This window comes from Barbatula barbatula (assembly GCF_947034865.1).
Source record: "Barbatula barbatula genome assembly, chromosome: 25".
Lineage (NCBI taxonomy): Eukaryota > Metazoa > Chordata > Actinopteri > Cypriniformes > Nemacheilidae > Barbatula > Barbatula barbatula.
In genome coordinates this window covers 3,269,115-3,286,641 of record NC_136788.1, presented here as the reverse complement: position 1 = coordinate 3,286,641, position 17,527 = coordinate 3,269,115, and the positions used below count along the sequence as shown (strand labels likewise).

At 39.0% G+C, this 17,527-nt stretch overlaps 1 protein-coding gene across 1 annotated transcript; it reads right to left on the bottom strand.

Annotated features, from left to right (window-relative positions):
* Positions 1-1,729: 1,729 nt before the first annotated feature.
* On the bottom strand, positions 1,730-17,220 carry ccdc136a (coiled-coil domain containing 136a). Its single transcript, XM_079449742.1, has 10 exons — positions 17,127-17,220; positions 16,026-16,271; positions 11,632-11,706; positions 10,994-11,296; positions 4,923-5,034; positions 4,153-4,432; positions 3,933-4,064; positions 3,779-3,839; positions 3,079-3,106; positions 1,730-2,850 (listed from the first exon to the last, which is right to left on the bottom strand). The coding sequence occupies exons 2-10, from the start codon at positions 16,240-16,242 to the stop codon at positions 2,724-2,726; spliced, it is 1,335 nt and encodes a 444-aa protein (XP_079305868.1). The 5' UTR covers positions 16,243-16,271; positions 17,127-17,220; the 3' UTR covers positions 1,730-2,723.
* Positions 17,221-17,527: the final 307 nt, after the last annotated feature.

Sequence of the window (17,527 nt, the reverse complement as noted above, 5' to 3'; positions counted from 1 at the left end):
CAGTACTTTCTTAGAAATTTCATTAAAAAATCACATGTATGAAGCTGACAGGTTTAATCCACTTAACTGATGTTTTTAAACACTCTTTTTTTAAGGTTTGGGGTTGGGGTTAAAAAACACATAGATTAATGTCCATACAATGCTTTATATTCCACCTGACATCCTAACAGAAGTGTAAAAAAGAGGGTGATTCATAAGAGCTGGCAACTGTATAAATGTTTGGCTTTATGATGATATATGGCACTGGCTGACTTGCAGGCATAAAATTAGAGTCACGTAGTGAAGTGTGCGTGTCATCCAGGAACTTCTGTTTGTGTTGCAGGAACACATTCACAAAAGTAAACAAAGAACTTTTGAAATACAATTGAAGTTACAGTTCATTTACAGTATTACCATGTCAAAAAACACAGATGGTTTTCCTTTTTGTTATTGATGTCTTAAAGGGGTCATATGACACGGCAAAAATAAAAAACCATCGTTTGTTTTAGATGTAATGCAATGTGTTTACACGATTTAATGTTAAAAATGCTGTATTTTCCAAATACCGTGCATGTTTGTCAAGTCAGGTCAGCTTTATTTATATAGCGCTTTTACAATTTTCATTGTTACAAACAGCTGTACAAGAAAACATTGACTATAAGTAAAACAAAAAAGGTTATGGAAGTCAAAACACAGGTCAAATATCAGACACACAATAAATTCCTATATGCAGAGTTAATTAAATAAGACTATCAAATTCTAGCAGCCCCCCGGCCAGGCAAACAGTGCAAAACAGTATGCAAACGGTGGTGATACACGTTTGTATCAACTCTTTGCCCCGCCTCTGAAAAGCGACGTGTGCTATGATTGGCCAGTTAACCAGTGCGTAGTGATTGGTGAAAAACTGCAAGGGTGTGACGGAAATGTAACTTTTAGATTGAATACATCTTTTGTTCCGATACTTACATTTTTGCTATTTTAAGTGTCTAATACATGCATGAGTAACTTATAAACACACCAAAGTCACAGAAAAAACACGTATTTGCGCACTATGATCCCTTTAAGGTTTGTAAAGGAGTTACGAAACCTCAAATCCAATAAAAACATTTTTTACCAATGACAAAACATAGCACTCTGAGCCAGGTTTGATAAACAGGAGCATTTTCTTTCTTGTTTAGTATGGCGAGAAGGGCTGGACAAGAGCTGTGAGGGAAAGGTGCGAGGCCGGTGGTGTGAGTGATAACGTGTGTCAGCTGCGCGTACACCGGTCTCGCATCTCTCACGTAGGAGCTCCGGAAGCATAAGAGAGGAGCGACAACAGGGAAGGGCGAGAGAGGACCAGGCCTGGACTTGATGTGTTATTGTGTTTTCCACCTCTTTCCTTCCTTTTATTGAACCATGTTACATTTGTGCCGAAACCCAGGAGGAAGGAGGCGGGAACCGGGGAACGTAACACAAGTTTTTATAAAATAAACAAACAACAAAACAAAATTAAAATGCTGGCAGCTCCCTCACGATCGACTGCCAGCCACACAAACACAATAACACATTACATAAAGTCCTGGCCTGGTCCTCTCTCGTCCTTCCCTGTTTTCTCCTCTCTTGTGCTTCCGGAGCTCCTCCGTGGGAGATGCGAGACCGATGCACTTGTCCCGCCCTGCTAGCCACATTTAGTTTTTGGTTTATCTATCTACTCAACAATTTCTTATGTACTGGTATTCTTTGAATTCAGAGATTTCAAGACATTAGCCTCTTTCCCAAATACAGTGTTTACTGGTTAATTGCCAGCAAATTGCAGTTAACAGATCTTGTGTGAACAGGACCTTTCCCGTAAATCAGTACTCCCTATTTACCAGTAAGAGAAGCTGTAACATTACCGGTAAATTAAAAGTATGAGGCTCTGTGTGAAAAGGGCTATTGTTTCTATAATTCAGTGCAAGTGTAAAAACATCACTTTAACAGTTACAATTGCAATGACAGTATTAAAAATGTTATAATACAACTGTAGTTAAAACAAAAGTTGAATTCAACATTAGATTTAATTTAATGAAAAGCATTTCTATACAAACTAAAAGAGCCGTACTGCATGTTGATTCAAATAATTTAACATTAACCCTTATCTACATTATTCAAATTTCAGACATTTTCTAAGGATTCTATGCATTTATTTTTGGACCACTGCCACAGTAAAATACAGAATGTCACAAAAAAACATTTGAACATTCTATTGGTTTACAGCCTTAGCCAATCTCAGAGATGTCACGTATAAAACAACAGAAAGACCACCAGTTAAATAAGATCAGAAAACCTAATATAATCTCACACTCGTTCTTTCATGAAAGTATCATGATGAATAGAGATAATAGACAAAAGAAAGAGAGATGTTATCGTATCCTGAGGCTTAAGTGATCTGTTCTGTATAATGTTCATAATGATCAAAGAGGAGTCTACGCCTCATGCTGTAACATGCACCATAAATATGTAAAAACAAAAGCCATATTATTGCAGTCATTATCGCCCAATGGCATTGCGAAAAACAAAATATGCCATATACCTTAGCATGTATATTATAATTTTATATAATTTTATTTTAAACTTTAAATAAAACACTGATTCACACATTGCTTTGAGAATAACACAATAACATAAGTACATAAACATATTTAATAGTTTAAAGAATATAATGGTTTATTGATATTTTCTTTGCATTTTGACCTCTCCTGATAATTTTCTCAATACAACTTTCACAATATCAAAAATAAACCTGGCGACAACATGAGACAACCAGTGATTAATTGCCTATGAAGCAAAAAACAGCAGATGCAGAGTAAAGATTCTGTGAATGCAGGTATCATAGACTTATAAAAAAACCTGTGGAAGGACATTGTTTAAAAATGACTTCATCACAGGAGAACACAGGAGGTCATTTTTCTTTGATCATTGGTTATAATAAAGTCATGGCAAAATTATGATTCTAAGCAAATGTCAAAACAACTATGTTGCCCTAAAAATAAGCATAAAATATACAGTAAGATTTGATTATTATAAAGAACACCTAATATTCAGGATAGGTTCAACCAAAACACAAGAAAGAGGTACCTTGTTCTCTTGGATATTACAATTATGCCTAAAAAGACAAAAACAACAATTATAATTATTATGAATGCATATGAATAAAATACTTGATTCTTGAGAATTTAACTGCATGTTGTCCCTAAAAGCATTTACAAATAATGTCCAGTATCAATCAAACGACAATATTTATGTGGTTTAAAGACAAATATTTCTCAACACACATGCAATTATTTCCACATTTTGGTAGGCACATCATAATCATATTTAAATGGACATGTCTAAAATTCGATGCAAAGGTCAACCTTGCCGAGATTTTGGCAAGCTCAGATAGCTCAGATGTCAATATTTGGTGGTTTACATATCCATGTAAGGTCTCAAAAGTTTTAAAGCATCTTAAAAGCATGATTATCTGTAGTCAGGAAAGTGCCGCTTTCAGAATTGTCACATACCATCCATAATCTTCATAATAGACAACATGAAAATGAAATTATATTAATGATGATATCTGTTTTATGAAGAGCCATCCGCTCTCTAGTTTGTGCCTTTAAATGTACATAGGTTTTTGTAAATGTGTAGTCCTTAACTTCTACATATGAATACAAAACATTAATGCTTGCTTATCCAATGATGCACTGATATTTACAGATCAATATTTAGGAATACATTCATAATATCTAAATGAGTAAGTCACTGGATCGAATAGTTTTAAATGAAAAACACTCACCACAATGCTGCTGGGACAAACAATACCAGACCAAGACACATGACAGGTTAAATAATCGAAACTAGAAACGGCAGGACACAGTCAGGACAGGGAAACAGGAATAAAGCCCCACTTCAAAAACGTTTAACAACTACAATAATGTATTCACATTTACCTGTTTTCCGTCAGCGTGATTCTCCAGCTCCTCCCTGCAGCGTAACAACTCCAACTCCAGCTCGGCTCGCTCTTTCTGACTGCTTTCGCACATTTCCCCCAGCTTCTGTAGTTCATCCTTTAGTCCATCACACTAACAGACAAAATGATGATGATATAATGTCAGAACAGAACATCAATGAAGTTCATTGGAATCACACGTTTAGTGGTGTGGAGTTTACCTCTCTCTGCATGTGTGCAGCCTTCTCCTCAGTCTGTTTGAGTTGATCTCTCAGTGACAAGATCTCTGAAAATCCTCCTGTCCAGCTGGTGGGAGTGATGGGTTTGCCTTCAAATGAAATATTCTTCTGGATTCCTGCATCCACCAGCCTGCAGTTGGAGCTCATCTGGTTCATGCGTGTGTAGGATCCTGCACCGTCAGTCTCTGTGCCACAGTCCATGTCTTTTGCCTCCTCTTTGTCCTCCTGTTCCTCTTTAAGAGTGACATATGCACCGCTTGAACTGTGATGTTACAGATAAAATAACACACACAACACAAGACAGAAACATTAAAAATATGTCAGCACTATGGTTTCAAGGTTTGCTGGTTAGTCAACCTACTGCCATCAGCCAACCAGTTCCGTTGTGTTTTTTATTTATTGCTAAATGGTTCAAAAAGCGAATGAATGTGTAGACCAGTATAGACCACATTGGAAAACATAAACAATGCTGCTCCATTTGCTTGCTTCAGTTCTTTAACACTACACAAACGTTTCAACACAATATAACCAACAGAACATTTATAAACGAATCAAAATGTTTCATGTGTTGTCAAAATGTGTTGTCTTTAGTGAAAAAACAGTTTTCATGTTTACATCTTGTGAAGTGGTCGATATCTATTATTTAATTTAAAAAATTCCATATGATGTGAGAATATCATATAGTACATAGGCACTACTGTATCACAAATTTCTCATAAAAATCTCAGTGTCTGGAGTAAAGAGACGCTCACCTTCTCTTCTGCAGCAGCTGCAGTCTGTTAGTCAGTCTTGTGTTTTCTTCTTGTAGTAATTGACATTGCTCCTTCAGATTATAGCATGTATCCTTCAATTCACCCACATCACCTTACCAAACAATGCACACAAACAGAGACCCGTGACCTTCCCATGTACATGAACAATATGTGTACTTATGCCACGATGAACAAACACCATTGAGAAAATGATTATTTAAACAAATCAAATTAATTTTAGATACTTAAAAAAGCTGTTATTTTCTGAATTATTCTGACAGAACGTGAATGTGATGGATACAGGACCAGGATGATAAAAAATACACTATACTTCATTTGTTGCGGATGTTTATTCAATACGTTTGTGTTAGGACTTACTGAAAGTGCGCAGAGGAATAAGTTCCCTTGCTTTGCTGGATAAGGTGAATAACGCATGTGTGTCTGTGTCTCTGTCTCTCTGTGTGTCTCTGTCCCTGTCTCTGTCTCTCTGTGTGTCTCTGTCCCTGTCTCTGTCTCTCTGTGTGTGTGTGTGTGTGTGCGTGCGTGCGTGCGTGCGTGCGTGCGTGTGTGTGTGTCCGTGTGTGCGTGCGGCGTGTGGCATGTGTGTAAACGTGATGAAATGTGAATTTAAGTGCGAGTTGTTCTGTAAGCGATTGTCAGCTTCTTGCACCGATGAGGACCAGAAGTCTCTGAAATGTAATGTGTATCCATGGTGGAAATGGTATCCATGGTGGCGCCGCGAATGGCTGCCTCGGTGTGGAGCTCTCCAGTAGTCTTGCTGTTTTTGTTAGTTTGTCCTGTTTTATGTCTGTCAAACACTATCAGTTTTACAAGGAACGAACTGCTGAACATTCGGCAGTGGATACCAACTAATCTGCAACCAGTTTTTGATTTTTCTGACGTTTTGCTGGATATTTTAGTCAGTACAGTCGCGTGGAGAGGACGCCGGAAGAAACGCAAGCGCGGGAAGCGAGCCGGCGCGCTCGTCAAGCTCAGACAGCGCGGTCTAAGAACGCCGTTGCCAAGCATTCATCTTGCGAATCTCCGCTCTCTACCTAACAAAATGGACGAACTTCGCCTGCTTTCAAGCAAAAACGAGGTTTTTACAAACTCTGCTGCTCTGTGTTTTACGGAAACCTGGCTGAACGAAACCATTCCGGACAGCGCGTTACATCTGCCGGACTTTCAGCTGTTCAGAGCGGATCGCGATACGGAGACAACGGGGAAAACGCGCGGTGGTGGGACATGCTTTTACATCAACAGAAGGTGGTGTACGGATGTAACTTTGTTAAAGAAGATGTGCTGTCCTGATGTGGAAGCGCTTTTCATTAACTGTAAACCGTTCTACTCGCCGCGGGAGTTTTCATCAGTCATCCTCGTAAGTGTTTACATTCCACCACAAGCACACGTGCGGACTGCGCTGCAACAGCTGGCTGATCTGATCACAGACACAGAACAACAACACCCGGATTCTGTCTTTATCATTCTAGGAGACTTTAATCAGGCAAAACTCACACGTGAGCTGCCTAAATTTAAACAACATATCACATGCCCCACAAGAGACAATAATATTTTAGACCATTGCTACACTACTATAAAAGGTGCATATCGCTCTGTCGCCCGAGCAGCTCTAGGACTCTCTGATCACTGCCTGGTTCATCTGCTACCAACTTACAGACAAAAACTTAAAACTGCTAAGCCAGAAGTAAGGACTGTAAAGAGATGGACCAACGACTCAGAGCAGGTCTTACAAGCCTGTTTTGAATGCACTGACTGGAGTGTTTTTGAAGCTGCTGCCACCGATTTGGACGAGCTCACAGAAACTGTTACATCATACATCAGTTTCTGTGAGGATTTATGCATCCCTACAAAGACTTATTTATCATTCAACAATGATAAACCATGGTTCACACCAAAACTCAGACAGCTGCGTCAGGCCAAAGAGGATGCCTACAGGAGCGGGGACAGGATCTGGTATAATCAGGCCAGAAACACTCTGACAAAGGAGATTGGGGTGGCAAAAAAGAGCTACGCCAAAAAGCTGGAAAACCAGTTTTCTGCCAACGACCCTGCATCAGTGTGGAAAGGCCTGAAAGACATTACCAACTACAAGACACCATCCCCTAGCATCGAGAGCAATAAACAGCTTGTTGAAGATTTAAATCACTTCTATTGTAGATTTGAGACCCTAGACCAGACACTTCACACCCACCCTGACCATCTCTATACACAGCCATCAACACCTCCAGCCATCCCCCTCTCCTCCCACCCTGCACTTCAGATCAGTGAGGATAACGTACGCCAGATCTTTAGAAAACAAAAGAGAAGGAAAGCACCAGGCCCAGACGGTGTTTCACCAGCCTGTCTGAAGACCTGCGCTGACCAGCTGGCCTCCATCTTCTCACTGATCTTCAACAGATCACTGGAGCTGTGCAAAGTCCCTTCGTGCTTTAAACGCTCCATCATCATCCCAATCCCAAAGAAACCAAAGATCACTGGACTAAATGACTACAGACCTGTGGCTTTAACATCTGTTGCCATGAAGTCATTTGAAAGACTGGTGTTGGCTTATTTGAAGGTCATCACTGACCCTTTGCTGGACCCCCTGCAGTTTGCCTACAGAGCAAACCGGTCTGTGGATGATGCAGTTAACATGGGACTGCATTACACCCTACAACATCTGGACAAACCAGGGACTTATGCGAGGATCTTGTTCGTGGACTTCAGTTCTGCCTTCAATACAATCATCCCATCACTGCTCCAGACCAAACTGACCCAGCTCTCTGTCCCTAGCTCTGTCTGTCAATGGATCACCAGCTTTCTGACAGCCAGACAACAGTTAGTCAGAATGGGCAAAATCATGTCAGACAGTCGCGCCATCAGCACTGGTGCCCCACAGGGATGTGTTCTCTCCCCACTGCTCTTCTCCCTGTACACCAACGACTGCACCTCTAAAGACCCCTCCGTCAAGCTCCTGAAGTTTGCAGATGACACTACTGTTATCGGTCTCATCCGGAACGGTGACGAGTCTGCGTACAGACAGGAGGTGGAGCAGCTGGCTCTATGGTGCAGGTACAACAACCTGGAGCTGAACACGCTCAAAACAGTGGAGATGATAGTGGACTTTAGGAGAAACCCCCCTGCACTTCCCCCACTCACCATCATGAACAGCACTGTGATTGCAGTAGAGTCATTCAGGTTCCTGGGCACCACCATCTCTCAGGATCTGAAGTGGGACGCCCACATCGACTCTATTGTAAAAAAAGCCCAGCAGAGACTTTACTTCCTCCGGCAGCTGAGGAAGTTCAACCTGCCACAGGAGCTGCTCGTACAGTTCTACTCAGCTGTCATCGAATCCATCATCTGCACCTCCATCACCGTCTGGTTCGGCTCAGCCTCCAAAACTGACCTCGGAAGACTACAGCGGATAGTCCGGACTGCAGAGCGAATCATCTGCACTACTCTTCCCACACTTAAAGAACTGTACTCATCCAGAGTGGGTAAAAGGGCTCACAAAATTACCCTGGACCCCTCACACCCAGCACACTCTCTGTTTGAACTCTTACCATCTGGTCGACGCTACAGAGCACCGAGCACTAAAACATCCAGACACAGGAAGAGCTTCTTTCCTCAGGCCATCTACCTCATGAACAGTTAAATGTTCACCTTTTGCAATAAATGTGTGCAATATTTTTTTGTGCCAGATTCTTCGTATATAGCACCTTAAAATGTGTATATTTTAAACACCTGTAGATATCTCATATAATCTGTATATACATATCATACACCCTACAGTGCAATAAATGTGTGCAATATTTTCCCTCGGACATTTCACATATATAAACTCATGTATATAAACTTATAACTTGTATATTCTAAACAAAAATTCTGGAGCTCTTCTGTCACACTGCACTTTCACCTTTGTGTGCTTAACTTTTATTTTTATTCTGTACTTTCGTTGCCTTTGTTGATTGTTACTTGTCTTGTAACCTTACTCGTGTACTGGAAGCTTCTCTAACCAAGACAAATTCCTCGTGTGTGTAAGCACACCTGGCAATAAAGCTTGTTCTGATTCTGATTCTGATTCTGATGTCAACTAATAGACATACGTAACAGGTGACCAGACAGACTTACACTGTATATTGTCTTCAGTCTTTTACCCTGTAATTGACTGAAACAATAGCATGTGATGGCATGCATGTAGTCATACAGGCTTCAGAGTTTTTCTCGTCGTCTTCACATACCATTGAGAATGACCATCACCATCTGCTATTCTGCAAAGAGCTCTAGGCCTCGGCACACTGTGTGATGCAGGCGTTTCTGAAATGCTTCAGGGTCCGGCCCGTTATTAAAACTGTGATTTATGGTCATGACTGCAGGACGCTAAGCAGTTTAAGAGAATGAGTGATATAATCAGCCATTGATTACATGGATAAAGACGTCAGTGGATGCTTAGTCTACATGACTGTATGTCACGTTGCTGTCATCATTGTAGATGTTTTTTCCGGTCTCTTGTCACAGGGCTGTGTTCTGAGCTGAGCATGATGTTAAGGTCCTTAAAGTCTTGTTCTAGCCTGGGTTCTTGTGTATTGTAACAGGATCTTTAACGCTGTACCTGTTTATTTTTTGTGATCTTTGTTGGGGCGTATGGCTCATGATCTTTGTTTGCCATGTGCTCACTGCTCTTCAGCTCTGTGAGTGGAAGCACATGGCTCTTGTTTATTTGTGGTGTGCCATGTGCTCTCCAGTCTTGTCCCGCCCCCTGGTTTCATGGTAAATTACATCATTATTGCTTTGTGCTCCACACCTGTTGCTCTAGTTGTCCATTTTCAGATTCTTTTTGATTGAACGTGTTCGATGTTTTGTGCTGGTTTCTTGTCTATTGTGTGTATAGGTCGCTGCAGGTCGGAGTAATGGGCGGTGCAAAATGTGGGGTGTTCTGAAATATTCGGTGCCTGAGATTTTCTGTGACCTTGGGCGGAGCACAAATTAATATTTATGAGCTTAGTTATACATGTATAATATTCTGCGCCCAAGGTCACAGAAAACATCAGGCCAAAAGTGCCAATCAGTTTATCCATGCAAAAACATAATTTAGTTTAAACCAGAAATGTATTAACATGAGTTCTTGATAACTAATAACTAAATAAACAGAAATGCTTTTGCTAAATTGCTTTGTCATAAATACAACAAAAAGTGTTTACTGTACTTGCAGTGAAATCAGTACATACCGGTATTTACAAAGATATGAAATGTGGAATAAAAAGCAACCTTTTACTATGGAACAATTACATCATAAGCAGTCTATTATTGGCTTTGTCTTTATTGCCTTTAGTTTAGGTTTATTCAGCCCTGTTTCTTGGCTGTGGACGAAGCCTTTTGTTCCTGTCCTGTTTGCATTTATGCAAAAGGATTTGTTTATGCTGTCTGAGGAGCACTGTATGGAACTGTATGGTTGTCTTTTAGATTTTTAACAATTTGAATCAATTAAATGAATTGTTTTTAGTAAATTGGAACAGACAAAGTTAATAAGATCAATCTAGGATTCATTCAGTGAAACGGTAATTCATTATTTATCAATTATTTATTGTAATTGGTAATGCAGCTTAAACAACTTAAATGCTTAAACAAAACAATAAAATGCAAATAAGACGTTCCTCTGGTTTACTAAATTGTTATTATTTACTATGTATTATTTATCATTCATTTGAGGATATATTTTGTATGTTCGTTGTATGTATTGTTTGTTGTGTTTTTACCCCAAATTACAAAATCATCTCAATGTTAGGAATATCTTTGTATCGCTCCAATTGGGTTTGGTTTCAATCTTTTACTGTTCATGAATTGTGAAAAATTCCATGTGATACCAGTGTTGACTGTGTTTTTAATGTAAGGGGAATCATTCAACCATTTTACAGCACTGAAGTGGGAGCGGTTAAACAATAAAGTTATGATATTACCAATAATACTGCTGTAAAACTGAAAAATGACATTTTGTTACAGTATAAAAAAATAAGAGCAAAGTATTGGCGACCTGACATAAGGACTCAAACTCTTTGAGCTGATCTCACCCTCTGTCCTCTGCTGTTGACGGATTTTACTCTTCATCTCTATCTCCGCTCTTAGTGTGACGATCTCCAGCTCGTACTCCTGTCCCGTGTACTCAAGTTGTGAGATTTCAGCCCTTAAGCGGCAGAGTTCCTCCTGCAGACTGGCGATGTCATTCTCGCTTTCAGCCGCAGCATCCTCTGCTGCCTGCTGCAGGATCAGCACCTCCTCCTGCGCTGCACGCAGCTCCTCCCGTGCCTCCTGCAGCTCAATCTCTTTCTCCTCTTCCAGGCTGACCATCTCCTCCTGAACAGAGCGAAGCTGAGCTGCAGGGGTTGGCAAATAATACACCTCAGCTTTTGACTTTTGACAATTCTTCAACCAGACAAGTATTTTACCTTCACTGCAAACTTCTGTTTTCTACTCATCAGAATTCTTTACTAGTTTCAACTTCCTTAGCCATCTACTTCTCATCAGCTTCATCATGCAAAGCGACTGGTACAGCATACTTTCAGGAACAGTATACAAGCACCAAACCACTTGGAAATGCTTGTCTGGTTGTTTCACCACATAAGTAAAACACGTTCACAAAACTATTTCTCAATGCCCCATTACATCTTGGGTTTGGAAACTTGGTTTGTGTATTGAGGGTATGTGTGACCTTGCAGACGCTGGATCTGTCTTGTGAAGGCCTCAGCCTGATGTGCACTAGCCAATCGCTCGTCCTCCAGAAGTCCTGATCAGAAATACAGAAAGACACACTTTCAGAGACAATTTCTTTTGGTGGGACATTTTTACAACACAATGTTATTTTTGATGTTCTGACATTCAGTTATGGCATGATACAGGTTTTATACAACCTATTTATGTGTGCCACCTATACAGTATTTCAGACACAGTTGGGTCAGTTATTTTATCTTCTTTTGTTTCGCCATAAAAATCCTTTTAGAAGCATAGTCAGGGTCAGCCGTGGAGCAATGCACCATTTTCCCTCGAAACCAAACATGAGCTTTCTAGGCCTTTCTGTTTTAGACATAAAAATATAACCATGCAGTACTCCCCTTTATACTTGAAAGCTGAGTATGAACGTGTGGCAGATCTAGAGGGTAATGTTGATATTACTCCAGGCCTGTGATCATGACTAGAGTCCAGGGGTGGCAGAGCATGATCACTAAAGAGATGATCCAGGGATGATCATATCCCTGCTGCTGGTCAGGACAACCTGTCTGGATTCTTTCCTTTGCATGCAGCTGTCCTTTCACATGCCTGTCACGTTACACACACAAAGTAGCGTCCATTTACTGGCCATGGGACCATTACCAGAATCCCTGTAGTCAGTGTCTGCTACATATCAGGTGATTCATTAAAGAGCCATGGAGTGTTATTTATAGAGGCCTTTTCCTTGGTCTGTCATTCAGTTAAACAAGTCATGGTGGTCAAAACAAGGAAATACCACATTTAAGTGCATCTCGAGCAAATAATTGTTAATATTGTATATGGGTCACTCTTTAAAAGATGTACAAACAATGTATTCATGCTTTCTGTTTTTTTCCTGAATATATAACCATGTGCTCAAATGAACTCGCTGCAAAGTATTACCAGTCTACTGAGTGCCATTACGATTTTCATCGCTTTATTGATGACCATAATGTCAATGAATTTCACGTTTACTGATGCATTTTTGGGCCATCTATATTGTTTATCGATTGCTGCCGGTATTTTTTACTATTCTTTTTCCAATTTTATATATGTTATGTATGTTTTGATTTGTTCAAATCTCATCAAACTTCTGCCAAACGTATACAAAATCAATTTCATGAAGAAATGTCCTGTTTATGTTTTCCCAAAGATAAAAACACAAAAACACTCAATTATATTTGTTTGACAGAGACCATTCAAAAGAGATGAAACAGGAAAGCCCTTGTTGTAAAGACGTCTGAATATTACTGTACACAAATAATCAGCATATTCAGAAATAACTAAAGCCATTAGTGTTCTTCTCCTTGTTCTTTTAGACAATAATAATGTTGTGATGTGTGCATTTTACTTGATCAGAAAAATCTGACTCTTCCTTTCTGTACAGCTCAGTAGGCAAGTCTTACTAGCATCTGTAATAGATCTGATGTAAATGTAGCTCATATGATGCATATGGTCTTTAACCAAAGGATTACAGCTCTCTTCAGCTGTATTTATTTACTGCAGCTGCCGTTCACATTTCTACTTTGCAATAAGTGGGATGCAATGATCAAAGTTGATTTATATCTAGCATTATACAGCACAAGTAGGGATGCACGATAAATTATCGGCCACATCGGTGTCTGCCGAAAAATTGTCATCTTTGATTTTATCTGTGAATAATTAAATTAGGGCGATAAATTATGAATCATTGTTTCTGAAAAACTGCAAATGCATACTGCTAACTGTACAAAATACTGTACAGTACTGTCTTCCTGTCGACTTAATTCACTTACTGCTATTAGCAAAACATTGTTAATGTAGGTACAGTATGTAGATATTTATCAATGTGTACATTATAGGAACAAAAGCATGTTGTTTTAAGCCAATTGCTGTCTGAATGCTTTCTGTCTTGAGACCTGCTAGACTCGTGGTTATTAAGAACACTTCTCTGGGTTGCTCTGGAAGAACATCTATAATTTGTTTATTAAATAAGCATACCAGAAAAGTTTAAAAGTTAAAGAGTCTTTTTATCTAGTGTAAAGTAGGCTTGGTACATGATTTTCAGGAGGGGGGAAGCTTTCTGTTTTCTGCAGTCAATATTTTCTTGCTTTTTTGCCTTTTGTTTCAGTCCTCAGAAAATCTAAGATTATTATTTAGATACTGTATATTTTTTTCTCGATTGATAACACACAATTTATGAATCAATTCACCAACTAAAAACACACGCTTGAACACACTTGAACCCACACAAAAATATAATGAACTGAAGTGGCAATATGTAAACTCAAATAGCACACATTTATCCATCATCCAAACATTCAGCAGCAAAACTAATGACACACCCATCAGAATCACAGGATAATATCAATAGGAGCACAGGTGCATCCTAGAATCATCTACAGGGCTACTTACAGTAAACATACAGTATAATTACAGTACACACTTTATATGAGAGAAATGTCACTATTGTGTATCCAGTAAACTGTAGCATGTGTACACCCTCAAATTTGTGTTTGTGGCCTGATTTAAACTGTTCCGTATTTTTGCAGAACTCAGGGACGACAAATTAAAGAAAATCTATTATATTATACTTTTACCAAATTGGGCCAAAGGTGCAGAGGATGCCATATTTTTCAATTGCCTCCTATTGACAAATCACTTAGCTTTTCTGTAAGTCACTTTGGATAAAAGCATCTGCTAAATGCCTGAATGCTGGTTTTGGAACTTTTCTTGTCTTGTAAGATTTTTGTAAGACTTTCATCTAAGATTACTTTACAGAAGTGTGACGTTTTTGTATCTGCACTCTTTTATGTTATATAGTCGAATAAACACTAAGCTGTCAAATAATTCTTGAATCCCAGTGAGAGGTATTAGTAACAGTGTTTTGAATTGGTCTCACCAGTCTCTAAGACAATGTTGTAGTGCGAGTGTTTTCGAGGGCTTGTGTGTCTGGGGGAAAAGTGTTGTTAAAATGGTTTTGAGATGAGAGCTTCATTTTGAACTGAAAATAGGATGTTGAGGGAATTGGCTGAGAAGTAACGGATTTGTGTTTAGAGTTTCAAGTAAAGAAGACAAAAGTTCAAGAAATGTGTTCAAGCAATCAAGAAAAACTGTAACACATAAAAAAACAGAAACTGAAATTGTAAATGTAAGAATGTCAGTAAAAATATGTCCCTTTTATTCCCTACTATGGCAATAAATGGGGGATGAGATCTGAAAATAGTTTTGGTAAATTCATATTTTTGGTTTATAATTTTGAGTGAAATAGGTCATATTTACTTGTCACTTTTTTCTGTGGCACTTTGTTGACATATTAAAAAACTGTAGGAATCCTGAATGCACACATGTGTATGTCCAACCGAAAATCATAAAAGTAATCCAGAGTTTATTTGGGGAAATTAAAATGTCAAGCCGAGCAAAGTGCTAGATTTTATTGATAACATGTAACAAAACAGGCATATTTAAGTCTTTAAGCAACTCAAGAACCTTTTGAATTTTAGTCTAGCGCCCACATCTGTTTGTTTACATTTTAACTTTGCTAAATATATCGCTTATTGCTTCCCGAACTCTTTGTAAGTCGCTTTGGATAAAAGCGTCCGCTAATTGACTAAAAGTAAATAATCTTGTTAAAAGTAATCCTTTTCTTTCACAAAAATATTGTTTCACTTCAGAAGATAGAGTCATTTGGATTACTTCAATGATGGATGGATGTGCTTTTTGGAGCTTCAACATGTTGATTCACGTATAAAACGATGACATAAAAAGTATTTCAATATAAATGTATTTATTTGAAAAAATAAAGGAAGAAATATACATCCGGGACGGTATGACAGTGAGTCAATTTCATGTATGGGTTTTACATGAAAAATACAGCTGTGATGCATCAGTAAGGACAGCGTGGAAAGTTATCTACACACTCTACGTTTGTTTTTTATTGGTGCTGCTTGTCGGACTACATTATATATATAATAACAGCCAGATTTTCAGGTCAAGCTATGATACAATGTGCAATGACTTTTGTGTCAGACTGTATGATACACATTGGTCCTAATGTACTGTAGCAGCAGCATTGACAGTCATCATAAAAATGTACGCTGCCTAAACTTAGTTTGAGGTTAAGATTTGTTGCACTGCTAAACATGTAATCTGCTAAACATGTCAACCATCAAAAACTGCTATAAAGAACAAAAAATGTACACAATGATCTGCCTTAAAATGGAGACAATTTAAGACCTGTTTACACCCAGAATGACACATAATTGGATAATATGGACTACTAACTGAATAGCCTAAATGAATTCTGATGAGCCAAGTTAAGCTACTAAAGTTTACCCGTGCTTTCAGATCATTCCCACACCCCTGGTGAGAGCATCTCACCTTGCAGCTCCAGGAAGCTCTCCTCATGTTTCTGAGACATGTCTCGAGCTTCTTCCAGCTCAATCAGAAGCTGCAGCATTTGTGCCCTCAGCTCCTCCATCTCCTGCTCCTCAGACAGTTCCTTCTTTACACGGCGCTTCTCATCCGTTCCCTCCTTCTCTTCTTCACTGTCATGCAGAATGTCACATTCCTTATCCGAGATCTCAGTGCCCATCATGCTCGAGTCTACTCTTAGATATCTGTCACCTGAGCAAGAGATGTTCATTACACACTAAATACTCAGATTGTGATGTTTTCAATAAAATTCGAATGATCTTATGTATTGATCTGTTTGGATATTTGTTCAAAGGGTATTCAAAAAGCATTAGTCTTCAGTGTCTGTAGATAAGGGAGAAGTTCAAGGCATCTCTGGTCTCTTGCATTGGTGTGCATCACTGTTAGTATGAATGTGTGAGTTTGTGTGTGTGGGAAGGGGGGTGTTCACAGCATTTGTGCATTAGCGGTCTTAGTGGGCGACAGTATTTGTGTGTGTGGGGGGGGGAGTGTTTCGTGCTCAGGGTGCATTAGCGGTCTTAGTGGGCGACAGTATGTGTGGGTGCAGTGAATTGGCAAGTGCTACAATATACAATGTGGGCGAAAAAGGGAAAAGAGCTTTGAAAATGGAACAAAAGAGGTGAAGGAAATTAGTGAATGTGCAGAATGATCAAAGGACCGAGTTTGAAAGTTTTTATTATTTTCATTATTCTTTATCTTTATTTCTGTATCTGTAATGTAAATCTTTTTGATGCTTCTATGCCTTTATGAAAAACAACATTCAATTATGCTGTGCAAACATTATCATGCATGCAGTATGAATATATTTATCATTTTAGGTCAACAGCTCCTGCATTTGAGAAGCAACAAACAACAAATGCAAATATGGCAAAAACTCAATAATGCTCACGAAGAAGTTTTGATGACATTTTTAAGCATAAGTTGAAACACAGCAAAACATAAATAATGGAGGCTTCACAAAAAGTGACCACAAAGATGCTATCTACAAACCAAAACATCTATTACGAGCATATAACCAGCAATAAAACAGAAGAACAGACTTTTTACCTGGTTACAGGATGCCTCCATGTCCATGATAACCACAGTAGAAGAACTCACAGAATGAGCGTAGAGACAGTCACCCACTCCAGCTCTCTGTCTCTCTCTCTCTATCTCTCAACCCATTATGTAAGGGGTGATACAAAAAAATATAAAATAAATTCCAGAGAGAAATGCAGCAGAGGGCTGTTTAATACATGATACATGAATAGATCTCTCTTTTAGACATTTGATATTTAACAGACTTAAGCCTCTGTAGTACCTGTAAAGCATATCAGTGTGCTTTACAGACATAAACATAAAATATTCCCTGCTCGTGTGGTGTGTGGGGGTGGTTGGGTGCAAAAGAGCACACATGCCACAAAAACACAATGCACATCCTCATGTCTTTACAGTACATGAAGTGCTTT

Coding starts and splice junctions, on each gene's coding strand:
- ccdc136a (XM_079449742.1), bottom strand. CDS start 16,242: ATGATGGGCACTGAGATCTCGGATAAGGAATGTGACATTCTGCATGAC. Junction 11,297..11,631: donor ACAGATCCAGCGTCTGCAAG/GTCACACATACC, acceptor CAACCCCTGCAG/CTCAGCTTCGCTCTGTTCAG. Junction 5,035..10,993: donor TCAACAGCAGAGGACAGAGG/GTGAGATCAGCT, acceptor TTGTTTGGTAAG/GTGATGTGGGTGAATTGAAG.